The following is a 12,110-nucleotide window of genomic DNA, read 5'->3' on the forward strand; positions in this document are numbered from 1 at the left end:
TACATAATCAGTAAGAACTTAAAATTTGATAAATTTAAGTCATAATATATAATTTTAAGGTTAGATTGTTAAAGATTATTTCTCACTTCAATGTTTTTCTCGCAACATCCTATAAGTGGGGCAATATCATTTCTAAATACTCTATCAATTAAAAATATAAGGTATTTTTAATTTTTTAAAGTGTAATCATTATTTTTACCAAAAGCACCCTTATTAAATAAATCATTTTACATTTATTTTGGGGTAAAATCTTATTAAATAAAGATAAATATAGAAAAAGAATATTAGTTTGAAGACGAATAATATAAATCACTTTATATTATTTTAAAGGTTTAATTTTTTTAATCAAATCCCACTTCCTAATAAAATAATTATTCGTATTCAAACTAACATTCTCTTTCTATATTTATCTTTATTTAATAAGGTTTTATCCTAAAATAAATATAAAGTGATTTATTTAATGAGGATGCTTTGGTAAAAAATAATAATTATACTTTAAAAGACTAAAATTATATTACACTTTTTAACATCAAATTTTTTAAAAAATATCTTACATTTCTTAACGAATAAAGTATTTAGAACTGATACTGCCACACCTTATAGGACGACGTTAGAAAAACATTGAAGTGAGAAATGATCTTTAACAATATAACCTTAAAATTATATATTATGACTTAAATTTATGAAATTTTATGTTGCTATTGATTATGTAGTTATTTTATAATTTTTTTGAAGTATATAATTATTATAATTATAATTAAAAAATAATATATTATTTTTTGACACATAATATACTATTTATTTATTATATATATATATATATATATATATTCAATTACCTTGTTGGGTCTTCCTTTACCAAGAAAAAAGGGAAAGAAAAAACATATGCCGAACGAAAGAAGCAACTCACCAAGTATTGATATTTACTATTGGAGAACGTGCAGTGATGGAGGGAGTTGGGTGCAGAGTGAGAGTAGCCTGAGCCTACATTTTGCTTTTTTTTTTTTTTAATTTATATACAAGTATAGAACTCCGTTTAACATAAGCTGAGTTCTGTACTGCAAGATTAAAAAAAAAATTAAAACTTGGTTTGATATCAATCGAGTTTTAAATTTCTAATATGTAAGGAAATATTTTTAAAAGAATAGCATCTGAGTAAATAATTTTTGTTTTAAGCATAAGAATGAATTTGCCCTCAGCCAGGGTGAACGAGGAAATTATGGGCCCTCTGAGTTTAACATGGGGCGCTTCTGCAGTTTAGGATTTGGGTTCAGCCCGATCGTTAATGACTATAAAATAGTGAGATTTTATCATCAAGAGTTGCTTAAAAAGAAGGAAGATCAAGTCCATAATTTCAACAGGCTTGATCGAGTGCAGGTGTTTTCATTAAGTACAGGTTTGTGGAAGGAATTAGAATTTGATTTGGTATCTAGAAGGAAATCATTTTCCTAGGCTGGTTTCTTTCGATATAGCTACAGAAGTGTTTACATCTATCCCATTTCCAAGTGAACGGGGTTATTGTCCAATTGGAATTGGTGTGCACGAGAACAAACTTGAGGGTTACTACGTGATTCAAGAGATATCTGAATCTGATTTCATGAGTGTGGGTGTAGGTGTAGGGGTGATGGAGGAGGTTGTTAGTAAATTTGGGAAGAGTCTGAGAGTTATTCAGAAATATAAGATTGGACCGCTGTCACCTTCTATTCTACCCATATGTAGATGGAGGAATGAAATAATCTGCCGTGACTATGACAGATTGGGAGATGATGTTCTTTATTTGTTCAATCTCAGTACTAATGAAAGGAGGAAGCTCAACACATCAACTAATTGTGTCATGTGTTATATCTTCAACTATGAGCAGAGCCTTGTCCCTGTGTGGAACGCTCAGGTTGAATAGTCTTGTTTTGAAATAGAATATCATTTCTACATTTCAGATTTCTCTCGTCTCTAATTTTGGTGGAAGTTAATCCACTAAACTTTTTATCATTTTGGTTTTATCTATCTGTAATCCTTGATGTTCCTGTGAGGGGAAAAGTTTACAAGAGGTTTTTATTCTCTCCTTTAATTTTAGATTCATTGCCTTCGAGTGGAATGGTTTAAAGCTTTATTTTGTTAAGGAAAAATTAATGATCTTATTTATTCTCAGTTTTTGAATGTTGATTTGAAGCAACTGGGTCCCTTTTAACTATAGGAATATAAATTATTGATCTTTATATTTTAGAAAATTAAACTTGATTATATGCGTTGAGCACTGGATGAGGATGTTAAGTTAACTCTCAAATGATGCAATTTGACCAGTGCTACTAAAAAAAACAAAAACTTTGTATGTCTATACTGTTAAAAATGTTTCCATGTATACTTTCAATTTTTTCAATGTAAAAGTATTTCTTAAACTCTGTAATATAATTTTTTTATTTATAAAAACGGAGGGATATAATTAAAGGGCTTGTAGCTTTTTAGATGGCTAATGAATTATAGAATCAAACCTTTCGTTAAGTATTTAAATCAAATATTTATTGAAATAAATGCTGCCGGAGCTGAAGCTCCGATGACTAGCTGTCGATGACCCAGGCGGTGTTAGGAACTTTGCGACTCTTAACTGATTTTAATTTACTATTGAGATTTTGGTTGCAGTTTTCCTTTAATCTTAACTCAAGTTATCTCTAATTTCGAACATCAAACTTCTAGCATTGTTTTTGGCCAAAAAAAACTTCTAACATTTTTGGGGAATAAGTATTTTTATATAGTACGGTGGTCACTTTATCATTCTTTTCATCTTTTTGCCTTGTCTCTTTCATAAAGTATTGAAAACTGTCCTGGCTACTTTTTGAAAGTTGAAACTGGTGTTCATGCGTTTGAACTTTGAATCTTGGAGTTTGTTTGATATATATATATATATATATATTTGAGTGTGTGTGTGTATTTTGGTTATTTTTGAACTGAGGTTGAAGTACTTTTTATTATTTACTTCTCCTTCCCTATTTTTTTTGCTTTTCAGTAACTTTTATTTCTACGCAGCTTCTCATTTTACTTGCTGACACGTGACTGAAAAATGAACCTATCATTAAGCGGGATGAGACATTAGGTCAGGGGAGGTCAAATCTAATCATAATAAAAAAAAATTAATAATAAACAACAATAACAAATTATTTTACTAATTATTAATATTAATTTATCTCAAAATTTAATTTTCCCTCACACATTTTCCATTTTTAGACCTTTGTATATATTTGTTTAAAAATATTTTAGCAAGCCCATGAGGGTTGGTTTTTAATTTTCACAATATTTTTTTTGAATGGAAAGGCAAGCCTGAGGCTTGAAGAGAGTACAACAAACTAAATAATATTTGAACTATCTTCACGCAACATTACGTGCAAATCAGGTGGTATTGCATGAAAGAATTCAACTGTTGTATCAGTCTGATGGCTATGTTTTGCCAAATAATCAGCACATTGCAGCACTTCTCGGTAAGTATAGTGAATCTCCACCTCTCTGTTGTTGTAAATGAGATCTCATATATCATTGATATCAGTCTTCCAAGAATAATCTACTACATAGTCTCGTGGTATCATGTTAATAGCATTCAAGTCCAGTTTTGATAGCCATCATTTCTGCAAGCACGATTGGAACATCTCCCACTGCACGTGTAAATCCACAGATCCATTCACCTTTGTTATTCCGAATCAAACCACCACATGAGGCATTCTTTCAAGGTGACATTGAAGCATCCACATCAACTCTTACAGTATTTTCTGGTGGTGGCATCCAAGTATTCTCCATTACAACGAGATTAGGAAAAACAACATGTTTGAGATTCCCGGAGGCTACATGTTCATGAATGTGAAAGAGGCAGCTATGAACTAGCTCTTAGGCGGTGAGTCTTGCTCCTTCAAAAATGGCTTTACACATATTTTTCCACAGTAGCCAGCATCCCAATCCAAATATTCTCGTCCAAGGCCATTTGGAGAAGGTATTATTGGCCGGATTGTCCTTGGAGTTCCAGTTGAACCAAACTTGCAAATTGCATTGAAAGAAACTAGAGTAATGATTAGTCGAAATCAAGTGTTTCCAAAAATCCTAGGCAATTTGACAATCGCGAATAATGTGTATGACACTCTCCTCATTATGACACTCAAAGGGGCATTCACCAGTGGGTGAAAGCCCAAGATTGGCTCTAAGTGAGTTAGTATTTAATCTCTGATGAAGTACTTGCCAAAGGAAGAATTTAATTTTCTTCGAGATCTGCCATTTCCAAATCTTTTTCCAAATGAGATCTCCCACAGGTGCACTGTTATGATAGATAAATTTGTAGGCAGATTTTACACTGAACCTGCCATCTACAGAAGATCTCCAACAGTAAGAATCTTCATTAGTGGAATAAGGGGGAGGTATAGAACAAATTTTATTCATGACCCAATCCGGTAGGAAGCATTTCCATGCATTAATATTCCAAAAGCCACTAGGGAGAACAAAGTCTTTGACTGATGCACAAGGATTAAGAAGATGATGATTTTTGTCTACAAAAGTGATAAGGGGACGATTCAAAGGGGACCATAGATCCCACCAACATCTCGTATTAAGGCCATTTCCCATTTTTCGGCCAATACCTGAGGTAGGGCTGCACAAAAGACAGGACGGCACTGGATTTCACCCTAACCCGAAGTCCGGTCTCTTTCATGAAAAAGACTGGGTTAGGCAACCTGTAGTCCAGTCTTGTCTAGTGATAACCCGAAGATTAACAGGACCGGACTTGGTCCATAGGATTGGGAGACTGGTCCTGTCAGTCCAGTACTCACTTAGCTTTTTGTCCCTCTTTTTATTCTATGAGAGACAATAATCCATTCCAACATAATAAACTCAATTAAGATAGTAAAAACACTTATAATAATAATAAATCCATAATAATTTCTAACAATAAGAAAAAAAATATTTCTGTTATAGTCTAAATTATTTAAATTTATAACTTTAACAAAAACAGTACTCAACAAAATTCAACAACACTATATTACAATAACAATTTAGAAACAAACTTAATAAATTTTTATGCAATTATCTCCTTAGTATTAATTATACTTTAAACATTTGTCAAAAATAAATTAATTATAATTATAATAAAAAATTAATAGGATTGGACTGGACTAAGTGGTCCGAATGCCTGGTCTCTTGTTCAGTCCAACCTAAAAAAATAGTCTGATCTTTTTAGTTTTTTTGATCCTGAAAGACCAGTGATTATACTGACTGAACAAGACTGAGACCATCTCAAATTAAATTATACTAAACAGAATTGAAAGACTTTTGCACATATAGTCCCAGACGCTCATAGATCCCACCAACCTCTCGTATTAATTTTCACAATATGATCCGGATGATTTGACGAGAGATGCAACTTTCAATCACTATCACATCTTTTCAACTGCACCATATGGTCAGTTTTTGTCCTTCGTTCACCTCGTCTGCTGTGCGCCTTTCCCATTCAGAAGTTATATCATTTCAATCTTCACTAATTTGGCAAAAAAAAAAAAACCTTCATTAAAAAAAAAAAAGCACCAGTCTCAACATTTCTTGAAATTCGATCACCTTCTTTTCCTTTCTAGTTTGTTAATGTTTAACTTCAAATATTAACTTGTTAAAATTTAACCTTATACAATTTCAATAAAAATTTTAATTTGAACAGTTAAGACTTCTACTAAAAATATTAAAAAAAATGAGATAAGGAATTTAAAATAGGAGTTGAACTTAATATAATAAGCAAGTTTTTCATAATATAATAAATTAATATTTAAATTCGTGTTAAAAAATACTTATTTTTAACTCCCAACCATATCTAAAATAACATTACCTCTTATAAGTGAACAATTGTGCTAAATCAATAAGATAACAAAATATTTTATAAAATACTTTTTGTTAGAATTTTAATATTTTTAATATAGTTCTAAACTATTTAAACAAAAATTTATATATAAATTATTTAGGTTAAATTTTGATGACTTAAATTTATTTTTATATTAAATCTTAAAGTAATAATTTTATAATATTTATTTATAATAATAATAATAATAATAATATTATTATTATTATTATTATTATTATTATTATTATTATTTGTGGTTTAAAAAAAGAAGAAAGTTAAAACTTACAATAGCATTGGGTTGGTGCTGACTGCTGAGCACGACGACCGCCGAAACTGAATCCAGAAATATGCGTGAGATTTATTTGGAACTTGTCTTCAAGGTTCATACTTTCTTTTGTCTTTGTGTAGTGTTTACATGATTGAATTTGAGTTTACATATTTTTTTTAATGGTTTTGTTTAAATTAAAAAAAAGTGAGAATAAAATCTTTATAAATTATATAAATAATAATATAATCACTTAAAATATTATAATTTTATTAAAGCCATGAAAACTTTTATATTAATAAATTTTAAAGTAAAAAAATATTTTATTTTGTTAAAATATAACAAGCTTCAATTATAATTTTTATTTAAGAAATAATAAATTTTATTATATGAATCACAAAAATTAAATGAGAGATTATAACTTGTCAAAATATAGTTTCTGTTGTTAGAAAAAAGATCCATTCAAAACTTTTATTTAAAGAATAATAATTTTTATTTTGTAAATTAAATGAGTTAAATAAAAAATAATAACTTGGCGAATGTAATTTATATTATTAAAAAGTAATTTTTTAAAAATAATAAATTTTAATTACAACTTTTATTTAAAAATAATAACTTTTATTTAACAAATTATAAATATTTAATAATAAATTACAATTTATTATTAAAAATAAAATTAATATTTTTAGTTTAAAATTCATTCATATAGAGGTATCCAAAAAATTCAGTAAAATTATAATATTTTTCATAACATTGTACAACTATATACATAGCGGGGGCATCACACTTAAAAGTTATTTTGGATTGGATGCCCAATATGCGGAAAAATTTTAAAAGTTGTACATATAATTATTTAAATATTGAATTGGACGTGCCGAAAATTTTTTTTTTTTTAAGAATCTCACATATTATTCTCCTATAACACTTATATACTTATTTTAATATATTTTATATATTTTTATTTAATTAAATTAAGATATGTAAATTTTTAATTTATAAAAAATATTGATGTCTTAATTTATTTTAAAACAAACAACTTATAACTCTATAAGTTTTTTTTCCCCTTGTTTGTACACACATAGAATCAGTAGCTTAGTCTCTTGTTTGATATGCAATACCTTTGTTAAAAAAATATAAAATATTTTTTAAAAAGTTAGATATTAAAAAATATAAACTGAGTAGAGATTACACCGTGTGAACTTTTATTAAAACTAACCTTTGACCAAACTAGTGTGAACTTCCACCCACGGTGCTAATGCCAATTCAACATGCATATGCAATCTACTCATTCATGTTCTAATAACCAACATACTTTTAGTGAAAGAACTTATATAACCACAGCTCATGTCATTGCAAATAAATTAGGTTCTCTACTACATCATATAAACATATACAAATTAAGTATGCTTTCTAGTATAACATCAACAGCCATTCATAGCTAATCCAAGCCTATTACTAATAGTACAATCTTCATATATTTAATATCAATACATATATCAATCGAATACCATAATTACGCATATCATTAATTGAACAACATTCTCAAGATTACATTATCATAGCAAGTTCACGCCAATCGCCCCCATCATTAATTACATGTTAAAATAATCATAATTGCAAACAAAATTGTATGTAATAATAAGATTTTTAGTTACTTCGACTCTTGAATTTACTATCCTAAAAGTGTAACTTTAAATTTCAGAGAGAGTTTCCCACTAACTCAACCTCAAGAGTATTGTGCTCTATGCATAGAGCCATAAAAACAATATTAATGATTAATTATCATTAATTACCTCTCAATCACAATTAAGGCTTAATTTGTCACCAAGAGTAATTAAGCTTGTCTAATCCTAAAACTAATTTTCCTTAGTTTATTTAACCTTCATTAAATTTAATAGTCATTGCCAATACTTCCAATCAGCTTAAACTCAATTTTTTAATATTTGGTTAAATCTTTAACCTCTCATTAAGGTATTTAAAGCTATCATTAATCAAAACTAAGGTATAGGAGCATCAAGTAGCATTAGTGAACCTCATTTAAGTCCTAGGAGTGGTTGTAACACTATCCTTAATTCAGACCTCAACTACCTCTTGCGATAAATCTAGAAAACAAAAGAGGTGAAAGAAGGAGGGATGGAGCTTACCTAAGATTGTAGGAGCCCCAAAACGTTTTAAAATTGTCCACAAACTTGAAATTTTAGTAAAGCAGCCTTAAACCGCTATCAAAACTGTCAAACCCAACTCTTTTGCCTTTTTTTTTTTTACCTGAATTGCAGAATCAATTTTAAAATTCTGGCACACTCACCATGACAAGGAATATTGTTCAACATGGCAAACAGCCCAAAACGGATAATTTTCCTAAAACCTAAAAATCTGGGCCTAATTTGATCCCACAGATCCTAAAGTCCTATTTTAAACATTTATGGGGCCCAATAGGCCTAAATGACTGTTCAAGCCCAAATACTATCTCCTAATTAACCCAAATAATTAATTCAACCCTCTAATTAATTAATAAATTAATTTAATTCTTAAATAAATTTCAAGATGTTACATATGTAAATCTTTTAGCAGCTCATTAGTTATCTCTCTCTTGAAAAAGTACCTTACATCTATTTTTTCAAATATTCCAACAAATGTACATAAATAAAATGTTCCAAGGCACACTCTTTTGTGGAGAAGTTGCGCGCCTGTTATTTCATGGTCCAAGCTAGTTACTCACACCTATCTAAATTGATACATCAAAACCTTTTCATGTTGTATTATCTGCACCTATCTAAGCTGATACAACAAAACATTTTCATGTTATATTATCTTTTGTCAATCATTTGCCTGCTTTGACTCCCTAATTAATCATTTGCTTGCATGACTCCCTAATGTTTCATTGATGAGCATATAACCTATGGAGGTTTCTTTTTGGGTTAATTTTAAAACTCGTGAAATATAAAAAAAAATCTTATTCATTTGGTTATTTTTTCCCTTAAACCGTTTTAATTTTTAATTTTTTGATAAAATTTATCTAATCCCTTCTCACATATTGAGCGTGGTTTTTATTTGCAACTTGTAAATTTGTTAAAAAATTATTTTTTAACAGTAATTTTAATTCAAAGGCAATCCAAAAGCACAATCTTGCAAATTAGAAGTCGAAGATTCCATCTTAAAATGAATTTCCAAAGCACATTAAACGACTTTAATTTTTTTTCCCTTGTTCACAACAAAACACATGACGCAAAAATTGTTATGAATATAAGCATCATGTGTAGCCATCATCCAATATCACATTGATACGAATATTCATCTTTTTCATATTACTTCACATCCTCACATAAAATCGATATCTTCTTTATAATACGTTGTTGCATAATTAATTCATTATAATTGTTGAGACCTCTGAGCTGTCGTATATTTTTATAAGTTGCCATCCAAGATTACAAAACGCATTCGTTTGTGTCAACTCCCTGACTACTCTGATCACTCCTCTCCCCGTGAGTGTGGATTCTGAATCCCTCATTCCCTCCGGCAGGCAGATGGCGACTGGGGCCCAACAAACCCTTTTTGCCATTCGAGATTATCATCAAAATTCTCAAAAGGCTTCCTGTCAAATCTATCGTTCGATTGCAATGTGCGTGTAAGGATTGGAAAAATCTCTTCAAAACCCCATCTTTCATCGCTGAACACTTCCACCACTCTGATCATGATAACCCTTTCCTTCTTCTCCTCGAATACAACTGTGAACATATGCGTTCGTCCGCGCGCTTGCTTAATCATACGATGGAAACCGTTGATGTTTTGAGCATACCCACTTTCGATTCTTTCAGACGTAGTTGGACAATCATTGGTTCCTGCAATGGCTTGATTTGCGTGGAACTCTATCCTGATGATGAAGGCATGTTTCCTAGTTCGCTTTGGTTGTGGAACCCAATGCTTAGAGAGGTTAGAGACGTACCCAACACACTGAATGACTATTGGTACGTCTGCACGTTAGGATTTGGGTTCAGTTCCGTCGTTAATGATTACAAGATAGTGAGACTTTATAATCAAGAGTTGCGTGAAAAGAAGGAAGATCAAGTCCATCATTTCACCAGGCTTAATCGAGTGGAAGTCTTTTCATTAAGTACAGATTCGTGGAAGGAACTAGAATTGGGAGCTTTAAATGATACTTTAAATGGTACAAGTGTTTTATCTCCTGCTGTCAATGTTAATGGAACTTTGATTTGGCAAGGAAGGAATCTTCGTTTTACTACGGTAGTTTCTTTCGACATAGCAACGAAAGTGTTTTCATTTGCACCAATCCCAACTGAAAACGGTCTTTATCCACTTGACTTTGGTGTGTATGAGAACAAACTTGAGGGTCACTTTGTGATTCAAGAGGAATCTGGATCTCATTTCATTGGTGTATGGGTGATGGAGGAGGTTGCTTGTGAATTTGGGAGGAGTTGGAGTGTTACTCAGAAATATAGGACCGGACCACTGTCATTTTCTTTAAATCCTGTATGTATTTGGAGGAATGAAATAGTCTGCTGTGACGAGAAATTTGGGACTTTGTTGGACGGTGACCCAAGGCTCATTCTTCATCTGTTCAATTTCATTACTAATGAAGGGAGGAAGTTCAACTGTTCAGCTACTTGTGACCATTGTGATGTTTTCAACTATGAGAAGAGCCTTGTGTCTGTCTGGAACGCCCAGGTTGAATAGCATTGCTCTCAAATAGAATCATTTCTTCATTCCAGATTTCTGTTGTCTCTGTAAATTTGGTGGAAATTAATTCACAAAACCTTTTAACATTTTGGTTCTATCTAACTGTCTATAATCCTTGATGTTCCTTGGATATGTGATCTGGAATGGAGAAACTCAGTTAAGTACTAGTTATTGCAATCTTTAATTTAGCTTTCTATGTCATCATATGTTCAATTATCATATATGAATATAAAGTCTAGTTGCTGCTATATATATATTTTTGGTTTTGTTGGCCACTTGATATGCTAATGGGGAAGGAAAGGCTAACACGGCAGATTAAAGCTTCTTGCTTTGTCATTTTTTAATCTAAATCAAGTGGAGTGATAGGTTCAATACACAGCACAAGAGAGTAAACTATTTCACTTATTGCTCTGTGTTTTGATCCACGATGCTGCTGCTGGATCTCAGCATTTACTTTTTCTCTGTAATGTATGAACTCGAGAGGTCAGATATGTACCGGGAACTAATTTTTTCGTGTCTTATGGTTTAAACTGATAGTCTGATACTAGCATTAAACTTGTAATTCACATCACCGTAGGATTACTGTGTATAGAAGGACAAAGATGCTATGTTTGATTATGCCATGTCTGATTATCACTTTGTGATTTGAAATTGTTTATTCTTTCATTGATTTTTGGATGATGGAGAAAGTACTGGTGAATGTGGGAAGAGATGCAGCTGTACTAAGAAATATATTATCGTACCAATTTCAAGTAAGTTATATACATTCAATATGAAGATGAAGGGAATAGTTTGTGGGGATGAAGTTTTAGACTAATTGGTGCAAGTGAAAGGAAATAGTGAAATGGAGCATGACAAGTAAACATTCCTTATATCGTTCAATTATGCAGGGAGAGCCTTGTTTCAATTGGCAATGGCATAATCTGCATAGAACAACCTTTATGTGAATTTCTTGTCCTTTTTTTTTAATTGCAAATTCACTTTCTCAATCTCAACACTATTGGTAGAAGTGAGCCTCCAAGAGCTTTCAACGTTTTGGTTCCACTTGCGTGCAGTTTTCATTGACGAGTATATATAATCTATTAGTTGCTGCTATATTAAATCATTTGGTTTTCTTAGATGAATTGAAGTCAGAGCGACCTACTTGGAGCCCAAGACACATCACATTCCAAGCAAATAAATTGAACCTAGAGATGAAGATTTTCATGTCATGCTGCGAACATTGCAGATGATCATTATCCTTAACAGGTGACTTGTAGCAGGATGATTATCCTTAACACTAACATGACACTTGAATTT

The 12,110-nt window shown here is 31.0% G+C and overlaps 1 protein-coding gene across 1 annotated transcript; it reads left to right on the forward strand.

The window, feature by feature from the left end:
• Positions 1-1,239: 1,239 nt before the first annotated feature.
• Positions 1,240-10,969, forward strand: LOC129296194 (F-box/kelch-repeat protein At3g06240-like). Its single transcript, XM_054934785.1, has 4 exons — positions 1,240-1,396; positions 1,473-1,888; positions 3,383-3,467; positions 9,604-10,969. Exons 1-4 carry the CDS (start codon positions 1,240-1,242, stop codon positions 10,806-10,808), a joined length of 1,863 nt encoding a protein of 620 aa, XP_054790760.1. The 3' UTR covers positions 10,809-10,969.
• The last annotated feature ends 1,141 nt before the right edge of the window (positions 10,970-12,110 follow it).

This window comes from Prosopis cineraria, unplaced genomic scaffold (genome assembly GCF_029017545.1).
Source record: "Prosopis cineraria cultivar Desert tree isolate PC_DT_omini unplaced genomic scaffold, ASM2901754v1 PC278, whole genome shotgun sequence".
Classification (NCBI taxonomy): Eukaryota; Viridiplantae; Streptophyta; class Magnoliopsida; order Fabales; family Fabaceae; genus Prosopis; species Prosopis cineraria.